The sequence below is a fragment of the Cibotium barometz genome, chromosome 61, assembly GCF_041138505.1.
Source record: "Cibotium barometz isolate CiBa-2024 chromosome 61, ASM4113850v1, whole genome shotgun sequence".
NCBI classification, from domain to species: Eukaryota; Viridiplantae; Streptophyta; class Polypodiopsida; order Cyatheales; family Cibotiaceae; genus Cibotium; species Cibotium barometz.
This window is the reverse complement of record NC_141106.1, coordinates 31571314-31598888: the sequence shown is the minus strand read 5'-3', so window position 1 is coordinate 31598888 and position 27575 is coordinate 31571314. Positions and strand designations below refer to the sequence as shown.

Genomic DNA, 27575 nt, shown 5'->3' with positions numbered 1-27575 from the left:
GTATGCGAGATAGATGATCTGCCATGACATGTTTCTTGCCATTGTCTCACAACTACTGTGAAATCAAACTCAAGAATAACCACCTTGTGATCCTTCCTGTGGTGGTGGAGCATGGTTTGTTTACTAGATTCAACAAGGCTTGATGGTCAACATAGAAAACAAATTTATTAGCAAGAAGGTAGTGCTAAATTTTCTTTACATCATAAACCATTGCCAATCCTTCACACTCAGTGGGGTGGTGTAATTGATTTCAGCCTCATCTAGTTGTTGACTTGCAAAACTAATAGGATAGTATAACTTGTGTTCCCCTGGCTATGCTAGGACACATCCAATTGCAAAATTAGAGGCATCAATGTGCACATGAAAGATGAGATCCAAGTTAGGTGTTCGCAAGATTGGAGCACTGGCCAAGTCTTGCTTCAGCGCATCATAAGCTTGTTGACACTCCTCGGTCCATATAAATACAATCAATAGCTTGTACAAAGGATGAACTATTTCTGCATAGAAAAGAATAAACCGATAATGGTGGCTGACATGGCGGCCCATGAATCTCTGGACTCCCTTGTAGTTTGTTGGTGGGGGTAATTCCAAGATGACCTTAATTTTTCTCTCATATGTGGAAATCCCATTTTTGGACATTATATGCCCAAGAATAACTCTGTGTTTCACCCAATCACCTCTCCCTTCTACATGAAGCAATTCACCTTGAACTTGACTTTTTATGATAGTCGGTACTTCAGTTTGATGAAACAACCAATTTAGGGTCTCTTGATCCTCTGTCTTAACCTGAAAACATACAAGGAGCATAAGTAGATCTTCAATAGTGGTCCTAATATAGATGACATAAGTAGATATATGTTTCAAAAAATTACTTACCTCAAATGATCCTAACCACCATATATTTTTCTCTGATTGCACATTGAAATACTTTGGGTTATCTTCTGTCATGGATGGATCAAGTGCCCTATTCACTAATGTGACTGTCACGCATTCCACCTTCTTTTCCTTTACTATCTCACATTTATCCAATTTGATCACAAACTTAAGAAGACCTTTACATTGTTCAAACATGATATTGTAGAATTCAATCATTCCTTTTTGAAGTTGTTGTAAGTCAAGGAAAACATTATTCTATGCATTGTATATTGTATTGCCTTTTGTACCTTCAAAGGAACCTTCAATATATAAACATTGTTAATTTTGGTATAATTTTGTCTAATTCTGGAGCAAGTGTGTTTTTGGGAAATCAACAACATTAAGAGCATCAATAGTGAGCAATATGTACAAGGGACATGCACTTCTGTGATGGAGTCTAACCAAAAAAGAGAGTATCGAGTTGTTGCCATCAATCTATATATCCAACTTTGAAAGCACCATAATGGACGGGGAGGCATGGATTTGAGTGGTGGTCAACTGGCAGTCCTATAACGTGATAGATTAACTCTATATTAAGCTGCTGCCATTGATCCATATATCCAACATTACAACCTCCATGTCATATGGGCAATGGTGACTGTCAAACTTCAAAGAGACATATGAGGAATATCAAGGGGGAGGCCCAAAAAAGCATCTGTCTTCCAAGTAAGAAACCAATTGTGCTGCCATTTCTGCAGGTGTAGGGCATCTTCCTTCAACTAGCTCCATTACAACCTCACAAATCAAGGGAGCCTCATAAGGGTCATCTACGCCAGTAAACCCTGAAAATCATTAAGAAGCTCAAGTGAGCTCAAGGAGGCAGCTAATGCAGACATGGAAAAAGATTATCAACATCAACAAGGTACCGAAATTGACCTAAAACCATATTAAGCTTTAATTGATGATTAGTGGAGGCTTATGACTGCCCCCTCATAGCTCACTATCACACTATTTTCCATACCCTCCCTTCCAGTGCATCCAAAAGGCATTCTTTCCCCAGCATGCATCATTAGTGCTCCACCATGGGCAGCTTGTAGCAGTCAGGTAGCAATTGCAGACATCAGAAATGCAGTCAGGTGGCAGATTCACCAGCACAAGTGCCATGTGGCAATCGGCCAGCAAAGAAACAGTCGGCCAGTGGAAGATACAGTCATGGCTTGTCCTCATGAGACCCACAGCAGGCCTAGAGACTTGTACATGGGGATGGTATATAAGCATGCATAGGTTTTCATCATTTCCCATCAGCAGATTCTCAAGCATTGAAGCCTACAGAGTGTCTCTGGAGCACAAGCTGGCAAGGAGAGTCTACAGCGAGCGTATTGGGCTGAGTGTTGTGGTCGATATTTTCAGTCACATTCTACAACTCAGTTGTAAACATTTTCTTGCACTTAATACAATACAGTAGATTTAGGGATATTGTGTGTGCTGTGTTTTGTGTTCCGCTGCTCTCTTCTCTTTCTATCTCTGGAAACCCTAGCACAAATGCACAACTCTACAATTGGTATCAGTGCCTAACCTTGATTTAGCTAGATTTGCAAGCAAGTGGTTCCATAATGTAAACAAGGTATTACCATAGGCAGCAAGCTCACCTCCGAGCTCGACCGAAGGGATACATGGACACTCTGGCACCAATGCCAATTTAGCTTTAGATCTTAGGGCTATGGAACCTACAAATTTTCTCTTTTCTAACACCCACGTGTGTTGCCTGCTTGGATAGGGTTAGAGCCCCTATATTCCAAGAGTGGACAACTTCCAATTTGGGGGAAGTCTCTAGAGTCTAGTTAGGTTCTCTTCTCACTTGTTCGGTTCTCTTCTCACTTGTTCCTGGTTCCTCGGCATGGATTCCGAACAATTTGTTGCAGACTTGCTCCTCATCATGAAAGCAAGTATTGAGGCATTGTCTAATCGCCTTGACCGGTTAGATACAGCACCCCAAGCACATGCCGTTCAAGATTTGGCATCCACCTAAGCTCGTGCTTCTCAGCAATGGCCGGACCAATCCAAGGATGAAGTGGTACATCATCTCCGGGTAGAGTTTTTACTCCCCAGAAGCACGTATGGATGAATTGGATGAGCTTCACTCCCAGTCCAACAGTGGTCATTCTAAGCCTGCAAGTGGTCGGCTAGAGAGACGTCAATCATGTCATTGACAATCTCCTTCCCAGAGTCCCTCTCCATCGGATTTTTTGGATAGTTCCCGTTCACGTTCACCGGCTTGACAACGGGACACTACCAGTTTGCAAAGTTCTTCTTGGATGCCTCAAGAAAAAATGAACTAAAATGTTGAAGCTTCAACGAGAAGATGGACGGAGAAGTCGTCACCAAAACTGGACCTATAGGATGGTTGCCACGTTGGCGGTAGTAGGTGGTTCCCAAGTTTTTCAACTCCATTTGGTGTGCATGGCATTGCCAAGTATCACCCTCTTGTGGTGGGAAGACCACCTCAAGCACCACTCCGTCACTTGCGAGGATGATTGCCACAAGGCGGTCTTGAAGCAATATACAATAGGACCAATAAATAAGTGACACTACTATAGTATGTCTTCCTTTCGGTTTTCTCTACAACTCAGCGTTGAGCTGCTCCTCCCTCAATCAGTGCTGCCCCCGCCTGAGCCCTTAGCTGCCCCAGCTTCTTCTGCTCACCCCCCCCCCGCTCCGTCTTTCCGCTCCCTCCGTTCCTTCAAGTAGTTTCTTTGTTCTTGGGTAGTTCTCATTTGGCAAGCCTTGGCCCCTTCTAGTCTTCACCCCTCAAGAGGACTCCACAGCAGCCGCTCCGTCATCCCCGACCGAGGCCGTCATCCCTTGCCTATCTTTCTCAAAAGTGAACCCAGCTCCTCACTTTGACAGTTGCATCTACCTAAGTATCAAAATACAAGTTGCTGACATGCAAAACACAATGCACAAAAAACACACCCAACAAGAACCCTAAGAAAAAAGTATCGTGGCACTAATGACGTGGTGATGGTGATGTGGCAAGATAGAAGCGCAAGGCCACCTTACAGGCTTGAAATGATGTGACTAGTTTTTGCAAAGCAAAAGATTCAAAGCTTCTTAAATACTAAAAAGAGGAGCTTTTATTATTAAAAAGATGCTTTTGGGCTATAAGTGAGTTTTAAAGCACTTTTCTGGAGTCCTTTTGGGCAAGAACTGTAAATTCAGCTACTCTCTCATTGTTGAGACATGTAAAAAAACAAGAGAGCTCTCTAGCTCTAAGAATTTGTACTCCAAGACTCCTCCAAGGGGTTTTATCTAATATAACTCCAGAAGGGGGGGGAGGGCAGGCTATTCCATCCCCAAGTGTGGTGTCTTCTCTCTCTACTCTCTCTCTTTTGTTTATTTTCAAATTTTCTCAAGGTTTTACTCGTGAAGAAGTTGTTTTCTTGAAGATAAGCTAAGTACTCGCGCCACAGCCCTAACGAAGGCTTGTTACACATAGTCGTGTGCTTCCCCCCCCCCCCCCCCCCTTGCTAACATTCGCATGCTTCTCCTCCACCTGACCCCATATGCCTCCATCCAACTTCCGCACACTGTACAGCCCTCTTCCCCCTCCTGTGTGCTGTTACCTGTACCTGTACTACACAGCATATCCAACCTCTGCACGGGTGCCATGTGGTAGTCCATACCCTGTGTGGATATTTGTGCATCCTTCCATATGATCTTACAATCGCCCTGCATGCTGCACAGCACTCTGCCTGATGACTGTATGAACACCTACCCTGTATGACAAACACGTGGCAGCACAATCAGTGCTTCAATCCCCTGCATGGCCACACATGTACAACTACCTTGCTACACTGTACGACGGCATCCATCTGTACTTCGCATGTGTGTAACCCCTAGAGAACTAGATCTCATACACGGGCTTGATAGGGGAAGAAGAGGATTTCAAAGGTTTCAAAGGGAGTGAACTTAGGACATGAGGCAGATATCTTAGGAACTGTACCGACAACAGCCTGGGTTTTCGCTTAGGTGTGTAAGAAAATGTGTCACTTGGAGTATATTTCAAGGGAGCTGATGGTCTAGACGTACGGGTGCCGAGCAATCCTTGTGGATACAAATTTGGAGCTGCGCTTTTAAGGAGTATTTTTTCTGGTTATGCTTCCTTCCGCCAGAGTGCATTGGAGTTCATGCAAACAGGTATTGTGATCTATGATAATGGAATTTTGTCAGGCCATTCTCTAGAGTGTTCTTCCCATGCGCTACAGAGGATACTCGCAAGCCTGTCATGTTTTTCCAGAGACGGTTGGACAAATGGAAACTACTGGATCAAGCAAAAGTTGGTCATCCACACGATTCTTTGCAGGTTTTTGTGCTAAGGAGGCATGGACATACCGTGAGAATTCGCACTAAATGCAAAGTGATCTCATAGTATGCGGGGTCTTGGAAGCCTTGCTTGGATCTTTTCCTTCTATGGACAGGTACTTTATATGGACACCGTGCAACCAAGGACAGATACAATGCAAGTGGGGAAGAATGTGAACCACCTCACCTTAGGGCACCTATGGGCAGCCAATAGCAATCAGGCAACAAGCACAAGCATCAGACAACAGCCTGGGTTTTCGCTTAGGTGTGTAAGAAAATGTGTCACTTGGAGTATATTTCAAGGGAGCTGATGGTCTAGACGTACGGGTGCCGAGCAATCCTTGTGGATACAAATTTGGAGCTGCGCTTTTAAGGAGTATTTTTTCTGGTTATGCTTCCTTCCGCCAGAGTGCATTGGAGTTCGTGCAAACAGGTATTGTGATCTATGATAATGGAATTTTGTCAGGCCATTCTCTAGTGTGTTCTTCCCATGCGCTACAGAGGATACTCGCAAGCCTGTCATGTTTTTCCAGAGACGGTTGGACAAATGGAAACTACTGGATCAAGCAAAAGTTGGTCATCCACACGATTCTTTGCAGGTTTTTGTGCTAAGGAGGCATGGACATACCGTGAGAATTCGCACTAAATGCAAAGTGATCTCATAGTATGCGGGGTCTTGGAAGCCTTGCTTGGATCTTTTCCTTCTATGGACAGGTACTTTATATGGACACCGTGCAACCAAGGACAGATGCAATGCAAGTGGGGAAGAATGTGACCCACCTCACCTTAGGGCACCTATGGGCAGCCAATAGCAATCAGGCAACAAGCACAAGCATCAGACAACAGCCTGGGTTTTCGCTTAGGTGTGTAAGAAAATGTGTCACTTGGAGTATATTTCAAGGGAGCTGATGGTCTAGACATACGGGTGCCGAGCAATCCTTGTGGATACAAATTTGGAGCTGCGCTTTTAAGGAGTATTTTTTCTGGTTATGCTTCCTTCCGCCAGAGTGCATTGGAGTTCGTGCAAACAGGTATTGTGATCTATGATAATGGAATTTTGTCAGGCCATTCTCTAGTGTGTTCTTCCCATGCGCTACAGAGGATACTCGCAAGCCTGTCATGTTTTTCCAGAGACGGTTGGACAAATGGAAACTACTGGATCAAGCAAAAGTTGGTCATCCACACGATTCTTTGCAGGTTTTTGTGCTAAGGAGGCATGGACATACCGTGAGAATTCGCACTAAATGCAAAGTGATCTCATAGTATGCGGGGTCTTGGAAGCCTTGCTTGGATCTTTTCCTTCTATGGACAGGTACTTTATATGGACACCGTGCAACCAAGGACAGATGCAATGCAAGTGGGGAAGAATGTGACCCACCTCACCTTAGGGCACCTATGGGCAGCCAATAGCAATCAGGCAACAAGCACAAGCATCAGACAACAGCCTGGGTTTTCGCTTAGGTGTGTAAGAAAATGTGTCACTTGGAGTATATTTCAAGGGAGCTGATGGTCTAGACATACGGGTGCCGAGCAATCCTTGTGGATACAAATTTGGAGCTGCGCTTTTAAGGAGTATTTTTTCTGGTTATGCTTCCTTCCGCCAGAGTGCATTGGAGTTCGTGCAAACAGGTATTGTGATCTATGATAATGGAATTTTGTCAGGCCATTCTCTAGTGTGTTCTTCCCATGCGCTACAGAGGATACTCGCAAGCCTGTCATGTTTTTCCAGAGACGGTTGGACAAATGGAAACTACTGGATCAAGCAAAAGTTGGTCATCCACACGATTCTTTGCAGGTTTTTGTGCTAAGGAGGCATGGACATACCGTGAGAATTCGCACTAAATGCAAAGTGATCTCATAGTATGCGGGGTCTTGGAAGCCTTGCTTGGATCTTTTCCTTCTATGGACAGGTACTTTATATGGACACCGTGCAACCAAGGACAGATGCAATGCAAGTGGGGAAGAATGTGACCCACCTCACCTTAGGGCACCTATGGGCAGCCAATAGCAATCAGGCAACAAGCACAAGCATCAGAGATGCAGTTGGCCAGCAGATTCACCTATTCAAGTGCCACATGGCACTGCCATGTGGAAGTCCAACAGTCAGCCAGTGGAAGATGAAACCCTGGCTTGTCCTTAAAAGATGCTATCGCTGACACCATCGCATGGAAATACGGGGAGCGAGCGAATCCAAAAGTAAGACCACTCGCGAAGAAGAAACGAGCTACCGCCTCATCTACCTCCTCTCTGGACTGCTCCTTGAACATGCCTTGCAAAGAGGGTTGTGTAACTTGTGGCACCAATGTCATCTTGGCTGCACCATGCTGAGTCTTTTGCTTCTTGAGAGCACTCTCATGGTCCTCCCAAACCATATTTGCCCAGTCTTCAAGAGTAACCTTGCAGCAAACCTGAATACCTTCCCTTGTTATGCCAAGCAAATGGGCTCACACTCGAGGATTGGAGCCAACAAACTCAATCCTGCAGAAGCTACACTTCCATTTCTTGTTTCCCCCTTTACTGAATGCAGCTATAGGAGTGGCATACTTCCAAAGGGGCTCAGGGGTGACTGGTGGTTTGGGCTTGAATGGGTTCACAAGAGGCATTGCGGAAGTCGATGGTGAGGAAAACATTGTTGGAGTCACCTGAATGTAGGGGCTCTTCTTGTTTGAGGTGGGTTTTTTCGCTCAGACACAAGAGTCTTGGTGCAGAGCCACTCTGGAACCAACACAAGCTCAATGCATTTGCAATTTAGGGCTCTTTTTTGAATAGCATCAGGTAGTGAGAGTTTTTGAGGTCAAGGGGGCACCTGCAAGATGAGAAAAGCACGGTTCTCAAGGCACAATGAAAGCACAAGCACGGGAGAGGTTTGGTTTGGTTTGTTGAACAAATCTTCTCTTCCTGCATGAACCTGTAGGTGTGCAGATGCGCACGGGAGAGTGCAGGAGTGCAGGTGCGCTGGGAAGCAAAAAACATAGAGAATGTACGCTACGAAGCAAAGAACGTAGCTGAGTTTTTTTTTCCCTGAATCTCTGCCACATGGCCAATTTTTGGCTGTTTTTTAAAGGTAAGGTACGATTTTTAATGAGGGAGGGAAGGGGGGGGGGGGGGGGGGGGGGGGGGCCTACGAAAAAAAACGCCATTTCCCTCACATTTTCAAGGTGGGAAACGTGCGCACCAGCCAAGAAATGGGGAAACGGTGTTTCCCCACCCCCAGCCCACGTTTCCTGCAACCAAGGATGTTATATAAGCATGCATAGGTTTTCATCATTTCCCATCCACAGTTTCTCAAGAGTTGAAGCCTACATCGCTTTTCTATGCAGTATGGGCTGGCCAAGGAGAGTCTTCAGCAAGCGCATTAGACTGAGAGTTGTGGTCAACATTTTCAGACATTTGAGAAAACAGTTGTAAACATATTCTTGTACTTAATACAAATATTTGTCCTAAAGAAATTGTTGTAAACATTCAAAAAAATACAAAATATGAAAAATTTTGGTGGAATTTGAGTGAAGTATATTATAAATTGAGCATATATCTATCTAATACACATAATTGGACATATTTTAGAATGTTAGAAAATTAAATAAAACAATGTTACAATCATAAACAATTATAAAGAAAGGTTCTTTGGCTCAAAAATGAGTGAATCTATTAATCTGGGAGAACATTTCAACAATTTGGGCTCTTCGTAAAAAATTCGGATTGTCAGGTGGCAATCCGTGAGGTGGGATCGTGGATCATGAGGTGGAGTCATGAAGTGAAATCATGAGGTGTCAATCCAGAGATCGGAGGCGTGAAGTTGGATCGTAAGTTCGGATTGAGAGGTGAGTTGTCATCAGATGGCGATCCGTGAGGTCAGAAGCGTGAAGTCGGATGGTGAGGTGAGTCGTGAAGTGAAATCATGAGGTGGCGATTTTGTTAGGCGATCCGTGAGGTGGGGTCATGGACCGTGCGGTGGAGTCGTGAAGTGAAATTGTGAGGTGGCGATCCGTGAGATTGGATCATGAGGTGAGTGAGACCCATGGCACATTTATGATAACCCACCCACGGATTGGATGTATGACGAAGGTTGACAAAGGCTTCGTTGGATAGTGGTATCCCTAAAATAGAATGAGAAGTGTAAGTTGTATAAGTTGTGTAAGTCCACGCATGCCTTGGCCCTCGCCTAAGCTAGCAACCTTTGCCAAGGTATACCTTCACAGCTGCCTCCAAAAACCAACTATCAACAAAGCTTTTATTTGCCCTTATGCTGAGCCTTGAGGTCAACGCCACGCGAACACATGAGATCCCCCCCAATACAAGGATACTAATGAGTAACTTTCCCCTATAGCCTACTAGTCCATGTTCGTAGAGCTTAAAGATGGTGAATCTTTATTTTTTTAAAAAAAAGTGGAGAGCTCAGAGCATAGAAGCATAGTGCAGGAAAAAATTATACCTTTGATTTTGCCAGCTCGAGCAAGCTTGTATAAACCTTTTGGATCCCTTTCCTCACAAAGCTGCAATGGAAAATTCATGTGTACCTAATAAAAACAACAAACCAACACTTGATTTAGTGACCTCTGATTGCCTCGTCCAAAAAAGCCGGGAAATACATGATCCTGGGTAATGGACCAAACCCCTACCTAAGAAAACAGTGAAATACACTGGGAACCCGCAGATATAGCGCCACTTTGTCTCAACATCCAGGAAGGGAGAAAGAAAGAAAGAAAGATTGTATTAAATGTCTATGAAAAAACCAAAGGGCCTATGAGACTAGAATGGATACATATGATCCATAAATGACTGGATGTCAGAGACATGAAAAAAGAAACATTCACAAAAGAAATAAATAGAGAGAGAGAGAGAGAGAGAGAGAGAGAGAGAGAGAGATGAGCCTTTTGAGCATCATGGCAACACGTATGATCCATATGACAGCACCAAAGTGCAAGCAATGGAACTTGAACTAGGGATCTCTCTATTAGGAGCCCAATATATGCACTGTTACAATGGCATCGAAGTGCAAGGAATGGAACTTGGAGTAGGGATCTTTCTATTAGGAGCCCAATATCTACACCGTTACAACAGCAAGAGAGAGAGAGAGAGAGAGAGAGAGAGAGAGAGAGAGAGAGAGAGAGAGAGAGAGAGAGAGAGAGAGGACTAGAAATAAATATAGCATTCATGTTGATTACCAATAAAAGAAAACCTTTAGAATATTTAAATATTAAATAAAATGGTCAACAAAAGATAACCTATGGCTACATGATCCTTACCTCGATAAATTCCCCTTCCTTTACAAGTCTGCGGCATGCATCCCTGTCTTTCCTATATGGAGAGATCACACTCGCAATACAAATAATTCCCGCATCAACGAAGAGCTTTGCAACTTCTCCTGTACGAGTTTAAACAATTTAGAAAGTGGCAAACCAGGATAATAAATGCATGCCACACATTTGAGGATGGTAATGCAATGCCCATGTCTTACCCACACGTCGGATATTTTCGGCACGATCGTCTGCAGTGAACCCCAGATTCTTATTAAGGCCATGCCGTAGATTATCACCATCAAGTACATAACTGAGCTTCCCCCTTGTCAGAAGAGCATGGTCCAGAGTACATGCCAGAGTGCTTTTTCCTAAAGAAAAATCAATCACATTTTCAATATATAGGGCTTGAAAATTCGGTTGAGGCCAAATCAACATCCTATTCTCTCATTGATAAAGTCCATGATTAATTTGATAAGAGATCAAGCCCACACTACCTGCAGTATTAGCTAACCCTCTGTCTTAGCTTGTAAAAATTTTCAGTCCTCCTATGTTTAAGCCTCATTCTAAAGATCAATCTGACGCCCAGAGAATCTACTCAGGTACACCTCTCTAACAAGCAGACGCTCTCATCCTCAACCTAGGAAAGCTCGCTCTTGTCTACCACTTACCATAATTAACCTTGGATGCGGCATTTAAACAACCCCCCATGTGCGCAAGGCGCATTCCTCTTCCTTTTCTTTCTCTAGGGGAAAGCAACACAAGGACTGTAAGTTTCTCTCTCTCTCTTTGAGAGCAGGTAGGACTGCAGGAAGTGCATAACCGAGTCTCTCTTTTCACTGGCTCGAGAATGTCACGGAGGTGTTCCTCTGGCCCTTTGTGAGAGGAAGGGTTTGACAGTTCTGAGGGTGGAAACAGGGCAAGTTTTTTGGACTGATTTGGAAGAGTCTACGGGCTGAGATATGGCTGTGTTTTTGGCTATGTGCATGGACCAATTGGCTGCATATTCAGGGCCTCGTGGATGTACTTTCTTGGCAGATTAGAGGTACAGAACAGTGTGGTGTTTTGAGCATAGGGTTGTGTGAAACCTCTATGCCGAGAGAACCAGAGGACTGGTAGTTTGGACATGCATATGTATAAGCCATGAATGGCCATGATTTATTCAATTGAATAAAGAAATACCGAAAGGAGCGCCAACTTTGGGGCCAACAGGTGTCATTGTTCTTTTTGTGTAGGAGCACTCTAGCTCCCTTTTATTTGTCTTATTTATTGGATTACAACTGTGTTTGGGTGACTACTAGTCTACTGTACTTTGGTTTCTACCAGAGGCCGGTTTCAAGGTTCCGTTGCCGGGACCATCACCAACTTTCTTAAGGGGGTGAGCTCGTGGTTGTCTCGAGGAAAGTCGTCGCTGAAAATTTCAGCAAGATGTCAGACTATGAGGATGACTATGACTATGATGATGAGGAAGAGCAGGAGACCACTCCTGAGAGGACTAAATCTGAGGATGTACTTAGAGGAGAACAGGCTGCAAAAGATGCACATTATGAGGATGTAACGCAGCCAGAAGATATGCCAAGTAAAGAGGAAGATAATGCCCAATTCAAAGCCCGTTTGGCAGGGGCAGTGGATGTGCTCATGCAGCTCACGCAAAGTGAGAAGTTTGCTGAATTTATGAGGGCCCCTTCTGAGCCTAAGAAGAAGAAGAAGAAGAAGAAGGTGTGTTCTAGGAGCCCACCTCAGGGCAATAGTGGTGCCTTCCCACAGGATCCTGCTTTTGGACAGTTCTCCAACATGCAAACACTTATGGTGCAAACCCACAGAGTTCCTTTTTCGGGCTATTCCGCAGCAATCTTTGCATCCATGCTATTTTGGCGGTGGTTCCGTGTTCCAATCTATGACTGGGGGTTATCCTCAAGGAGGCATGGAAATGCAAGGAAATTTTGGAGCTAGTTTTCAGCCTGGTATGCAAGGCAACATGTATGGTGGTATGCATCCCGAGATGCAAGGGAATATGTATGGGGGCATGCAACCCGGAATGCAAGGAAACATGTATGGCGACATGCAACCCGGTATGCATAGTGGCATGTTTGGAAACATGGGAGGATCAGCAGGATTGCATGGTATGCAAGGTGTGGGAACTGGCAGTGTTGACCCTAGTATGGGCATGAATGCAGGGGGTAGCAATCTTGTGAAGCCACTTCCTTACGATAATCTAACGCCTATGGGTAAGGCGAAGGGTTATAAGGAAGGGGGAGCTGTAGTGAAATTTGACACATTCAATGGGGCAAAAGACATGCTCAAGGCTCTTACCTTTTTACAGCAGTTTGATGCTGCTTTTTCTAGTGGAAATTACACGGAATCCTCGAAAGTGAGAAAAGCTATGACTTTTCTCAAGGGCAATGCATTGCAGTGGTGGTCCACTCTTCTTTTGGAGGGCATAGCACCATCTACTTGGGTACAGTTTAAACAGGTGTTCTCTTCCGTGTGGCTCACATCTACATTTGAGGTGGATGTAATGACAGCATGGCATAAGTTGGATGCATCGAATGTGAGAATCTTGAAGATTACAAAAAGAAGTTTTAGGAAGCTCTACTCCCAGTTACTTCTTATCGTGCAGTGCCACTGTCTGAGAGCAGGTTGAAAAGTATTGTTGTGGGTTGTCCAAGGAAGTGCGTGACTATTGCATTAAGACCCAAGTAACAAATATGTCGCAGATGATAGAGAATGCCATGACAGCAAATGCGTTACTCACTGGGGTTTCAACTGGATTTAAGGGCAGCAAAAGCACTGGCAAGAAAATTGAGAAGTCAAGGCATGCGTATCGGGATGCAATAGTGCCTGCAGAGAAGTGGCTTAAGATGTTACCAATGCCCAAGAGAACTCCTGAGGAGAAGCAGGCTTTGTTGGATGCCAAGAAATGCTTTTTCTGTACCGAATAAGGACATATGTCTTTCAATTGTCCCAAGCGTAAGTCCAACAAGGACTCTGACACTAAAGGGGAGCCCAAGTCTAAGAAAGCAAAACCTTCTGTAGGGTTAGTTCTTGATCTTGTTTGGGAACAGCCAGGTGGTGAGGAGATTGAGTTGTGCACAGCATGGAGCAAAGTTAGAGATCAGAATGCTTTGATTTTCTTTGACACAGGTGCTAAAGCCAACTTTATCTCACCAGAGTTGGCTGGCAAATTGGGGATCCATGCAAAGGAGATGGGGCCTTTGTATGAGAAGCTAATATGGCTTGTCTTGGGTATGTAGAACCCGTTATCCCTATTATTGGGAAGTTGAGGCTTCATATGCAGGGTTATGTGGACAGTGAGGAATTCTATATCATGCCACTTGATGGGTGTGATGTTTTGTTGGGTATGCCATGGTGTCATAGAGTACATGCGGTGGTGGATACGTACAACAAGAAGATTACTTTGACTCATAGAGGGAAAGAGCACATTTTGGATGTAAAGCTCAAAGGGGAATTTGTTCCTATTGTAACGGCTTCGACCATTTCATCAGTAATGAAAAAACATCTTTCCGCGTACTTGGTTTTTGTAAAGGATGCAAAAGATGATGAATCTCAATCTGCCAGGAGAACTTCCTCCGGAAAGGCCAGAAGATCATACTATTGATCTTATTCCGGGGAGCACCCCACCAAATAGACCGTCGTGTTAGTGCAGCCCAACAAGAGGAAATTATGAGCCAGGTACAGGAGTTGTTGAAAAAGAGGTTGATTCAACTAAGCTCATCACCCTTTTGCTCACATGTCCTCTTAGTACAAAAGAAAGATGATTCTTGGCACATGTGTATAGATTACAGGGTGCTAAACAAGAACACCATCAAGAATCGATTCTCTATTCCGAGGATCGATGACATATTGAAACACTTACAAGGCTCCACAATCTTTAGTCGGATAGACTTGAAAAGTGGGTATCATCAGATACGCATTAGACCCGAGGATGTGCATAAGACAGCATTTCGGACCACCTTTGGGCTATATGAGTTCTTGGTCATGCCCTTTGGCTTGACAAATGCTCCCGCCACCTTTAACACGATAATGGACTGGATGTTCCAACCTCATAGAGCGTTTGTGGACACATTCTTTGATGATATGATTGTGCATTTACGCTCAAAGGAGGAGCATAGGGAGCATTTGGCCATAGTGTTTGAAGAACTCCAGAAGCATACATTGGTCATAAATGGCAAGAAGAGTGAGTTCTTCTTGAAAGAAATACACTTCTTGGGGCACATCGTGTCTAAAGATGGAGTTCGTATGGATCCTTCGAAAGTAAAAGCAATTCTCAATTGGCCAAATTTGAGGACCGTGCATGATGTACACAACTTTTTGGGATTGTGTTCCTATTACAAACGGTACATACGGTATTTTACTGAGATTGCTTCGCCCCTTCATGCTTTAACAAAGAAGGAAACTCTGTTTCGATGGGCTGATTGGGAAATTGCAACCTTTAAGAAGCTTAAAGAAAAGCTTACTTTGGATCCCGTATTGGTATTACCGAATCTCCAAAAGGCATTTGTTGTCCAGTGTGATGCATGTGGGAATAGCATTGGGACAATTCTCATTCAAGAAGGACATGTGATAGCCTATGAGAGTCGTATATTACAGAATGCTAAGAAGCATTTACAGGTCTATGAGAAAGAGATGTTGGCTGTAATTCATGCTCTTTCTACATGGAAATACGATTTTCTTGGGGCTAATTTCACTGTGCAGACAGATCATCAGACCTTGCGTTATTTCCTCATGCAAACTAAACTTTCTAAGAAGCATATGAGATGGGCCAACTTTTTTGTCTATGTTCTTTCAGATTGTACATGTGGAAGGCAAAAAGAATGTTGTGGCAGATGCTTTGTCATGCAAGCCACAGGTCTCAGCAGTTTCACTTGCTTACCATCATGAGCTTGATGAGATGAAAGAGCAATATGTGCAGGATGAGGATTTTGGCAGGATATATGATCAGATGTCTAAGGGTCAGTGGCATGATCATTATACTCTCAAGGATGGCTTCTTATTGATGCATGGTAGACTGTGTTACCAGGCAGTTACGACTCAAGGTTATGATTGAAAGTCGTGCTCCACTGTATGCAAGTCATAGGGACATTGAGACCACGGTAAAAGCAGTTAAGGCTTTCTTTTATTGGCCAACCTTGAGAAGAGATGTTGCTACTTTTGTTAGGCAATGCATCGTATGTCAGAAGGTGAAGTTTGACCGTCAAAAAGACACCAGGGTTACTTCAACCTTTACCTGTTCGAGATAGACCATGGGAGAGCATTGCCATGGATTTTATATTTGATCTTCCGAGGACACAAACGGGGAATGATGGCATTTGGACTATCATATGCAGATTCAATAAGCAGGCTCATTTCATTCTTGTGCATAAGAAGATCAAAGTTGATCACATGGTAAAGTTGTTCATGGCGAACATCTTCAAGTATCATGGCATGCCTTTGTCTTATCATTAGTGACCGTGATCCACGGATGACGAGTTTATTTTGGAGAGGGTTGTTTGACATGATGGGTACAACTCTCAAGTTTTCATCATCGTTTCATCCACAGACAGATGGGCAGTCGAAAGAGGCTAATTCCACAGTGTTAGATCTTCTCAAGTGCTATGTGTCAGAGCACAAGCAACAATGGAAAAAGTATCTACCTTTGGTGGAGTTCGCTTATAACAACACCATCCATACCTCGACGGGCAAGGCGCCTTTTGAGATTGTGGAAGGAGGGAAGAAGGTATCACCCATTTTGCACACAAAAGATAAGATCTTTTAGGCTGACCAGTATGTGGAGAATATGGATGAAGCTTATAGGAGAGTTAAGTTGGCACTCCAAAGAACTCAACAAAAGCAAAAGAAGGCAACAAACCGTCACAGGCGTGCATTAGAGTTTGCATTGGGTGACTGGGTTCTTTTGCGATGTGAGAAAGCTAGGCTCAAGAAGATGAAGGGTAAAGAACGCTTATTCCCTAAGTTGAGCATGGGCTACTATGGACCTTTTCAGGTATTGGAAAAGATCAGTGAGGTGGCCTATCGTTTGAAGCTACTAGATCACTGGAGGATTCACAATGCATTTCATGTGAGTCTACTTAGACCTTTCCGAGGGGATGTGCCTGAGGATGTATTAGATGAGGCTCAGCCGCCGGAAGTGGACGAACTTGATGAGGTTCTTATTCCCGAGCAGATATTGGCACATAAGGAAAGAAAGGTACGAGGTAAAGTTTCCCATCGCTATCTTGTGAAGTTCAAGAACTATTCACCGATGGATGCGAAGTGGATGGAGGAGGGTGACTTGGCAAATTCACCTCAAGTATTGCAGCTTTATCTTGATGCCTTTGAGTTGGAGCCGAGTCTTGCTACGGCTCATTCAGGTTCAGCAGAGCATAGGTCTGGAGCATTGCCTGATGCTCAAGAGGGGGGTAGCACCTCCGCTCCCTTCATACAGACAGGCTCAAATGTCATCTAGAGGTCGCTTGGTGCAGCTTTTGTCTCACCCAAAGGTACTGACAGCTGACAGTACATCTGCTTATGGGACTTCTATGATATATGTGTACTAGTCACATTGGATGAAGGGAGAGAGTTAGGGTTTCATGTGGGAGACATACACAGAGAAGAGAGAGAGAGAGAGAGAGAGAGAGAGAGAGAGAGAGATGTGGGGATAAGTCAACTCAATGTATGAGTGTGTGACTCCCCTATCACACATGTATATTTGCTCTAGTACACATAGTGCACTTAGTACATTAAAAGTACTAAGTGTACTATGTACTATAAACTTATGGGCTTGTACACACTACAAGGGTGGGCATAATGCCTTTACCCCAACAACCTCCCACTTAAAGGCAAAGTGCCCTTAAGTAAAGGAAAAGAAAAAATCAGCATGTACATGATAATATACAAGGCCATATCAAGGCTGAAATTGGCCTCATCCAATGCCCATCAAGTGTCTGCAATGAGCAAACCCCTCTGGAGGCAAACTCTTTGTCAACAAATCAGCCGGGTTGTCATCCGTATGAATCTTAACAAGCTGAATCTGCTTGTTCTCTATCACCTCTCTGATGAAGTGATACTTCACATCCACATGCTTCGTCTTTGCATGAAAGACAGGGTTCTTTGCCAACTGGATGGCACTCTGACTGTCACAATGCAACAATGGAATATCCCCTGTATAACCCAAATCAACCACTAACCGAGACAGCCATAATGCCTCCTTGCAAGCCTCTGTGGCTGCAATATACTCGGCCTCTGTAGTAGATAAGGCAGTGCACTTCTGCATCCTGGATATCCATGACACAGCACCTCCTGTGAATGTAAACACATAACCGGTAGTAGACTTCCGGTTATCTGGATGACCGGCATAATCCGAATCCGTGTAACCATGCACTAATGCATCCTGTTTGCCAAAGCAGATGCACATATCCTGTGTGCCCTTCAGGTATCTCATGACACCTTTCACTGCTTCCCAATGCTTCTTGCCAGATTTGGTCATGTATCTAGAAACCACTCCCACTGCAAATGCAATGTCCGGCCTGGTAGTAGCAACCATGGCATACATGAGACTACCACAAGCTGAAGCATACGGAATCTTGGCCATAACAGCCCTATCACTATCCGACTGTGGGCTGTCCATAGCACTGAGTTTCACATATGGAGGCAAAGGAGTACTAGTCTTCTTCCCCCCATCCATATTGAACCTCTGCAAAACTTTGCCAATGTATTCCTTCTGAGACAAATACAACACATGCTGATTTTTGTCCCGAAGTATTCGCATACCCAAAATGTGATTTGCATCACCCAAATCCTTCATATCGAAGGTCTGATGCAGCCTCTTCTTCAAGGCATCCATCTCCTTACGAGATTTCCCGACAATCAACATATCATCAACATACAAGATGAGGATCAATAGACTGCCATCCAAAGCTTTCTTGGTGTATAAGCAGTGATCTATGTCACTTCTCCTGAAATCTTGGGATTTCATGAATGTATCAAATTTATGATACCATTCCGTTGGTGCCTGTTTGAGCCCATAAAGACTCTTTTTCAGCTTGCATACAAGCTTCTCCTTTCCATTCACTGCATAACCCTCTGGCTGTTGCATATATATCTCCTCATGGAGATCACCGTGAAGAAAAGCAGTCTTCACATCCATCTGAATCAAATCCAGATCATCATGAGCAACCAAAGCTAATACAGCTCTAAGTGTGGTCATTTTGACCACTGGAGAGAAGATCTCATCAAAGTCCACACCATATTCCTCCTTGAAGCCCCTAGCCACTAACCTGGCTTTGTATCTTGGCTTTGCATCAGGTGCAACTTTGAGCCTGTAAACCCACTTGCATGGCAAAACCTTCTTGCCTGTAGGCAAATGCACCAACTTCCATGTTCCATTTTTGTGCAGAGAATCCATCTCTGACTTCATAGCACGCTCCCAAAGAGCCTTGTCTGCCCTCTGTAAAGCCTCCTTATAACATGAGGACTCCCCACAATCAGTGAGCATCAAGTAGTCAACCCCTGGAACAAACCTGTCAAGGGGTCTGGAGGGTCTTGTGGACCTCCGTACCCAATGACCATCATTTGCAGGTTGCTGTCCAGCCTGCATATCACCTATTGGTGGCTCCTGTTCCATGCCATAAGGTTGAAAGATCATGCCCGGTATCTCCTCTAACTGTGGGATATCCATAAGGATATCTTCTGCCATCTCTGGCTGTCCATTTGGACCATTTTCAGCACCATTTAAGGGCTGGTTTTGTTGTTGTAATGGCTGCTTTACAGCCCTTGGTTGTTGTCCATGATGTCCATCATCATCAAAGATGACTCTGCCAGGCTCCTGTTGCCTTGCAGGCTCCTTATACATGCATGTTTCATCAAAAATGACATCATTGCTGCGTATAATCTTTCTATTCACTGGATCCCAAAGTCTATACCCCATTTCATCTCTGTCACCATATCCTAGGAATATGCATTTGTGAGACTTAGGATCAAGTTTGGTGCGTATTTCCCTGCGTATGTGCACGTACGCAACACAACCAAACACTCTCAAGTGCTTGTATGACGGAGGCTTCCCTGTCCATACTTCCTCTAGCACTTTCCCACTAAGCCTCGTGTTAGGTGACCTGTTTATAAGATGAACGGCTGTCATAACAGCTTCAGCCCAAAAACCATGAGGTAACGCAGCATGTGACAACATAGAACGGACCTTCTCCTGAATGATCCTGTTCATCCTCTCTGCTGTCCCGTTTTGTGGAGGATCATAAGGAGAAGAGAGCTCCCTCTTGATGCCTTTAGCATCACAAAAGTCCTGAAACTGTTTAGACGTATACTCTCCACCATTGTCGGAACGCAAAGCCTTCAATGTGTTGCCAGTTTGATTCTCAACATGAGCAACAAACTTCTCAAACACTGAGAATGTATCACTCTTCAAACGAAGAGGATAAACCCACACCTTGCGTGTGGCATCATCAATAAAGGACACAAAATATTTTGCCCCTCCCAAAGAAAGCTGAGGCATCTCACATACATCTGTATGCACAAGCTCTAACTGAGCATCTTTCTGTCCAAGAGCTTTCTTGTGGGGGCACTGGAGTTGCCTGCCATATATACAATGCTCACAAAACTGAAAACTTGAGAACTTTAGAGAAGGCAAGTAACCAAAACGAGACAATTGCTCCATTCCTTTGACACTCATGTGTCCCAACCGGCTATGCCACATAGAGATTTCCGGCAGCTCGGTTGCATTTACATTAGCATGGTGACAAACACCAGCATGCATGAAGTAAAGAGTGTCCACCTTAGAGCCTCTGGCAACAACCAGTGAGCCCTTACTAATCTTCCACTTTCCACGACCAAATGTGGTAACATAATCAGCATCATCAAGCTGTCCAGTAGAAAGCAGGTTCTTCTTGATCTCAGGCACATGCCTGACATCATGGAGCATAAGCTATGAGCCATCTGAAAACACAAGCCTCACATCACCTCTGCCAAGAATCTTGCATGCATGGTTGTCACCCAAATAAACTACTCCTTCATTGCCAGCAGTATACCTGACAAACAAGTCTCTGCAACCTGTGACATGAAAGGAGGCACCTGAATCAATGATCCATGAGTGCATACCATGACCATCTCCTGCAAGGAGTGAATGGGCATCAAGTGAAGACGTGAATAGGACTTCATCCTCACTGTCACCTGCATGTGACACATTGACTTCTTCAACCTTGACTCCACTTTTGCTCTTTGGCTTTGCATCTTTGGCTTCATCTTTGTCTTTGTCTTTTCCTTTGCCCTTTTCCTTTTGATCATTCTTCCATTTATAGCATTGCTTTTTGATATGTCCCTTCTTGCCACAATAATGGCATTCCAAATCCTTTTTGGAGCGGGACTTGCTCCTTCCCCGTTCTTGGCTTTTACCCCTTTGCTGGGATCTCCCATGTGCATTCATTGCATTGGACTTTCCAACAGAGTTGTTCTTCCTGTTCATCTCCTCTTGAAGAAGAGCACCCTCCACATCTGCATATGACAGCATAGCATTTGAATTGCTAGTGGCTGTCCTGAATGTGTCCCAACTCTCTGGCAAAGTGCATAAGAGAAAGGTGGCTTTGAACTCATCGTCCATTGCCAACTTTTGATTGATGACCTGGCTGACAACACCATTAAACTCATTTAGATGGGCTGTCATAGACGCCCCTTCCTTCATTTGAAGACCTATGAGTTTCTTCAACCAATACACTTTGCTTAAGGCACTTTGCTGGGCATACAAGTCCTGCAATCTTTGCCACATTCCCCAAGCTGTCTTCTCTTCACGTATGCTGAAAAGTAAAGTGTCTGACACAGACAACATGATAGTGGATCTTGCTAGCTCATCCATATCTTCCCATTCTTCAGCAGCAAGAGAAGCGGGCATTACACCCCTTTCTTTGATGGGCTTGTGCTGCTTCTTCTGGAGCAACACATAATAGCACTGGGTTTGCCAAATGTCATAATTATGTGAGCCTTCAAGCTTCTTGATGTGAAGCAATGAAGAGCTCTCACCTGTGGTTGCCATAGCAATATGCAACCTTCGTCAATGCCTGACTCCCTGCAAGATGTGCAAACACTGCACCAAAGCACACAAAGTGCTCATAGTTGTTCTCCCAAAGTTTATCTCCCACTGTGGAAGCACAAATGCAACTCTACTCCCACTGTGATAAAATCACCAAAATCTGGTTGCTGCAGATTTAGGACAGCACCTTAGATGTGCTCTGTTCCCCTTCCAAAGTACTGCACACAACAGTACTAAGTGCTCACCAATGATATATTAAATCTGTACCGGCAAGTACAACAGCTGAAATTGAGCCTTTTCCTCACTCAAATCAATGTGCAGCCATGCCAAAACTTGTACAAAGTTGTACCAAATCTGTACCAACAGGTACAGTAGCAATAAATGCTCTCTTGGCTGTCCAAATGAGTGAAGATGGACCACAGCAGCAGCAGCAGGACATGGATACCGCCCACACCAGCGGTACACTGATTGATCGTGCGATTGAGCTTGGGTGGTCCAGACGCCCACGACTACGGAGGAGGGCATCCCAGCATAGACGGAGGTTGCAGCAGCGGATTCGGATTATTCTTGCGAGACATGCGGGACACCCAGTCAGGGTGCTGACCACAGAGGATATTGAGGAGATCCGCCAGCGTCTGATGCGGCACATATTATGAGATGGAGGCACCTCCATAGTGTACCCCCCCGTCCCACATGATATTGTATCCCCTCACTATACTCCACTCACCTCCATAGCGTAGCCCCCCCTCACTATATTCACACCCTATAAGGGTTTTTGTTTACCTTCCAATTCCAGATTCATTTTCTAGGTGCCAGTAGTATCATCTTTATTTTTCTTTTCCATTTTCTGGTTTTTAATCCAGACATTGTATTAGATCCACCATGATGTAACTTTTTGGTCTCATAGGTCATTATGGCCTTTTGAAGACGTTAATATAACATTTCATTTCATTTCATTTTCTATTGAATGCATGCAAGCGGGCAGTTTGCTGGTGGCCACAGAAGTGCACAACTGATAGGTTTCTCTCTCTTTCTTTCTCTAGGGGAAAGTAACACAAGGACTGTAAGTTTCTCTCTCTCTTTGCGAGCAGGTGGGACTGCAAGAAGTGCATAACCGAGTCTCTCTTTTCGCTGGCTCGAGACTGTCACGGAGGTGTTCCTCTGGCCCTTTGTGAGAGGAAGGGTTTGAGTCTTGACAGTTCTGAGGGTGGAAACATGGCAAGTTTTTTGGACTGATTTGAAAGTGTCTACGGGCTGAGATATGGCTGTGTTTTTGGCTATGTGCATGGACCAATTGGCTGCATATTCAGGGCCTCGTGGATGTACTTTCTTGGCAGATTAGAGGTACAGAACAATGTGATGTTTTGAGCATAGGGCTGTGTGAAACCTCTATGCCGAGAGAACCAGAGGACTGGTATTTTGGACATGCGTATGTATAAGCCATAATGGCCATGATGTATTCAGTTAAACTCTTCTATTGAATTGAATAAAGAAATACCGAAAGGGGTGCCAAGCTTTGAGGCCAACAGGTGTCGCTGTTCTTTTTGGGTAGGAGCACTCTAGCTCCCTTTTATTTGTCTTATTTATTGGATTACAACTGTGTTTGGGTGACTGCTAGTCTACCACACTTTGGTTTCTACCAGGGGCCGGTTTCATAAAGAACAGATTTCCTATTCCACGCATCGATGACGTTCTTGACAAGCTGGAAGGTGCAGCTTGCTTTAGCCGAATTGATTTCAAGAGCAGCTACCATAAGTCGTTTGACCTAAGGACCTGAATTGGGGATGCAAAGGGGACACGCCAGTTGTTGTCAGGGAACCGCCCGAATTGGCAAACGGGAAACGGCTGAAACACGGCCAAAAAAGCATAGGGGATATGAGGATCAGCTGAAACACTGCAATGCATTTCAGGTCCAAAGCCCCCCCAAAACGGAAATTTCTGCCTGGAGACCCCGCACTACGGACGTTTTCCATAACTATGCACAAAACTCAACCAACTAAAAATGCCAAGTAAAACATAATGCAAGTCAAAAGTCAGCAGACCATCCTTAAGATATGCATGTAATATGGACACTAGAAATAGATAAATATATAAAATAACATGACCAACGGTGTATTTTTAGAGAAACTTCAGTTAGAACTAAACACATTTTTTATGCCAAAACTGTGAGTGCAGGTCAAAAAAAGGTGGCTTACCTGATCCACTCAGTCCCGTGATCCAGATCACACAGCCCTTCTGTCCAATAAGTTTCTGCCTTTCTTCCTTTTTGACCATGCACTCTTGCCACACTATGTTTGTCGACTTCCCAACAGTTGTCACCGGAGGGCATATTATACCTTTAAAAAAAGACATACTCTATCAAAGCAAGTTTTCGGCATATCCCTAACTCATAAAAAACGTCACACTTTTATAGTAATCAAAGTTTACGACAAAAACCAGACGAAAAAAAATTGTGCAAGTCATCATTGGGGAAATAATTTTCAGGCCACACTAAAATGTAAAACCCAAAACTTCAAGAAGTTCAGTGGTGCTTGCACTAATGGCAAAACATAAGAGTTCAACAATCCACATAAGACCTCTGCTGCCCTCAGATAACAGCATATTTTTGCATCCTAAAGGATGAGTTCATATTGTAAAGCTCCATTCCTGACTCATAAAGCACAGAGAGAGCACGGTAAGGTAACTGTTGTTCAATTTTCTCGGCCTTCACCCTATACCTTTGAATTATCATATCCAACGTTGCCAATTACGCATCATATTCAATGGTGAAATGCACAAGAATAGTTTCATCATAAGGAAAAGAGTGAAGGTTTGGCTTTGGGTTGGAACCCTAACACTAAAATCAGTCCGCCCAAACCCTAAAATTGGGTGTAGCCAGTGTTGAATGGAAGAGCAGGAGAGAATGTCCCATCAAATTCAGCCCCAAACTCCCAATTTTTGCTGATTAATTTTGGGCCAGCCATATGCAGGAAACTCTTGAATAAAGGCAAGACAAGAAGCAACCCTTCAATCCAGGAGGCTTAGCTCTTCAGCCAGCACCCTTTCATGAACAGGCACCCCTCCCATGAGTAGTCGCACCCCTTCGTGGAAATTCCTCTAGTCGACTGCCGGCCATTGAGAAGCGCACGATTGCTTTGCTGATTTTTTTAATTAAAAAAACAAGGCAAACCCACACCATAACCTCACCCAAAGGTTATGCCTCTAAGGCTTTAATTGCCACGTATACAAACAAAACTCAAAAAAAAAACAACTTACGGGCTCCTTCAAATCGGCGCCAGTTGTTCGGGCCGTTTTCAGCCTGCACCCGCCGCCACCCTAGGGTGCACACGCCTTCAGTGCACCAGTCTGCAGCCACCTCTCTTTCCACGGATTCAATACTCCTCAGCCCTCTTCATCGTTTGCTGCTTGCTGTCTCCTCTCGTTGTTTGGACCAACCGCTTGCTGATTTCTGTTGGATTGCCGGTCACCATCTCCTTGGTGCTTCTTCTACAGCAACAACATTCATTATGGCAATCTCCTTCAGGTGTGATTTTTCCATTTTCTTGGGCATAAACATCTCACATAATGTGGAGTTTTAACATATCAGAAACCCGCCATTTCATTCTTTTGCGGGCTCTCCACTCCTCCGGGGCCAATATCACTTTTTACGGGTTCAAGGGCACCTCTCAGATCACGTGGACACACATTACCCTCTTCTCCGACGGCTTATGGCAGAGGACACCTATGATTTCAGTTATTTACAGGATACACCCTCAGTCCATAGTGCCCTCTCTTACTCGTGTTTCTCCACCGGTCTCAACCCCTGTTCCAGTAAGTGTGCCCCCTTTTTTCCAGCCCACTCATTACCGTATTCAGATAGCCACACCGACTTCTCACCTCCGAGAATTCGACGTGTGGGTGACCCGTGTTCGTACTTCTGCACAAGATCTGGATCATTACTGTTTTATACTCAGGCGTCATCCTTATCTAGGCGCTATCCTCTCCGAGTGTAGCATCATTTTTCATGAATATTGTACCTATTCTGAGGACGTTTCTCCATCTTCATTCACGGTGCGCCCCTCTACACCAGAATATACACCCTTGACACCAGTAGCTGCCCCTACCCCTGTACCTTCTTCTCCAGTAGAGCAGACTCTCGTGCAAGCCCAGTCCTAGAGGATCACCCTTACTATACTGGATGGTCTATAGCCGCTTCACCAGTACGTAGCCTCTCCTCGGGATTTCCATATGCCGCACCCTACACCCAATGGTTCTTACTAGAGCCCAGCGGCGTCACCAACAGCAAAACCCCCCAGAGCCTCATCACCCTGAAGCCTCTACATCAACATCTTCTCTCATGGCAGAACCTGTTGACATACTAGCCCCTCCGGAATGCCAGCCAGCTTTGCAGCAACTTCAACAGCAGTTCCAACAGCAACTCCACGAATCTATGGCATCCTTGGCTTCGCAGATCCAGCAGCTCCACACGGATCGCCACTCCTACACGAGTTCCGTACCAGCAGAGCAGATGTTTCAGCAACAACAGTACCAGCAGTCGCAGACGTCATTCCTTCCGAGGTAGAAGGCGACGACCTTAAAACTCTGTCTTTTACAAGCCAGTAAAACAAAGAAATTGGAAATTAAACCCCCTGACTCTTATGGTGGTCAACGCAATAAGTGCATCTTAGACCAATGGCTCTACAAACTGCAATTATACTTTGAAACCATGACCCTTTCTGATTCCAAAAAGGTGATTTTTGCGGTATCCCTCCTCAAAGACATTGCTTTATTGAGGTGGCAACGACGACAGCACACCGAAAAATTAGTTACAACGTGGGAAAAATTCGAGCGAGTCCTCCGTAAGCAGTTCATACCTGCCAATGCGGATTTCCAAGCCCGTACTCGCTTATGCCATTTGGACCAAACTGGTTCCTTGGCCTCTTATATCTCCCAGTTCACCAACTTGATACTGGAGATTGACTCTGTCCCTAGCAGATGAACTTCATGCCTTCGTTGAAGGTCTTAACCCCACACTATGTGCCGATGTTCAGAAATATAACCCTGTCGATCTTGTCGATGCCATACGATACGCCGAGTGCGTTGCAAACATTAATTCTCGAAATTCGGCCTCTTCCAGTCGAGCTAATGACTTTCAAAAAGCGAATGGATCTCGTATGAACCGAGATAGTCGCAGAGAATCTTCTGGTACTTCTACCTCCCGGCCTAATCCCCAATGGAATAATTCTCAACACCCTCGCCGATCAGAAGGATCGTCCTCTTTTCGGTTCCGACGTTCTCAATCCTTCCAACCACGTAGTTCAGATCGTGGACGGAACCAAGGACGTGACCAATCTCGCAATCCTCGTCCTTCCACTGTTCCTTCTGGACGGGATCAACAAAAGACAGGATTGTGCACAATTTGTAATGGACCTCATCGTTGGCTTGAGTGCCCCAACCCATCGACAGAATTCTAATGTTGAACCCTCCACTTCCGAGAAGAAACCCCTAGTTGCTGAAAAAGAAAAACGTGCAGTTAATCACCATGCTATTATTGCACATGCTTCAGTGATTACCGCTACTGCCACAGCACAAGCTGCCTCTTCACCATTGTCCCAGCGGTCTACTCAGGTTTTGGTTCTTCAAGGCTCTATCTCCAGTCACCCTATTCAGGTGCTCATTGACAGTGGGTGTTCTCATAACTTTGTGGGAACCACCTTGACTCACAGATTGAAGATTCGGACTTCTCCAAGCGCTGTTGTTTATGAAGTAGAGCTTGCCGATGGTTTCACATCCTTGTGTAACACCGTTGCCAAACACCTCTCCTTTCGAATTCAGCACTATCGTGACAAATTGGATTTCCAAGTCATGAATTTGGCACATTATGATACGATCCTTGGTCAAGAATGGTTGTATCAATATGATCCCCTAATCAGTTTCCGGAACCATTCCATACAATTTGCTCAAAATGATATGCTTGTGACACTCCAAGGAATCTGAGACCAACCTTTTACACCAACCCTTTCAGCTCTTCAAGTGAAACGGTGGGTCCGCAAGAGTGGTTGTTCCTCAATACTTTTAATGGTCTATTCAGCCAACGATCCTCCCGAGGA

The 27575-nt window shown here is 44.5% G+C and overlaps 1 protein-coding gene across 1 annotated transcript in view; it reads right to left on the bottom strand.

The window, feature by feature from the left end:
• Positions 1–1235: 1235 nt before the first annotated feature.
• Positions 1236–27575, bottom strand: part of LOC147604760 (uncharacterized) — a 35600-nt gene continuing 9260 nt past the window's right edge. The window contains exons 2-6 of the mRNA XM_086794688.1: positions 23682–23822; positions 10676–10825; positions 10464–10582; positions 9650–9734; positions 1236–1697 (exon numbers count right to left, since the gene is read on the bottom strand). Of these exons, the coding sequence (XP_086650814.1) occupies positions 1546–1697; positions 9650–9734; positions 10464–10582; positions 10676–10825; positions 23682–23822 (647 nt within the window). The 3' untranslated portion in view covers positions 1236–1545. The remainder of the gene's footprint in view (positions 1698–9649; positions 9735–10463; positions 10583–10675; positions 10826–23681; positions 23823–27575) is intronic.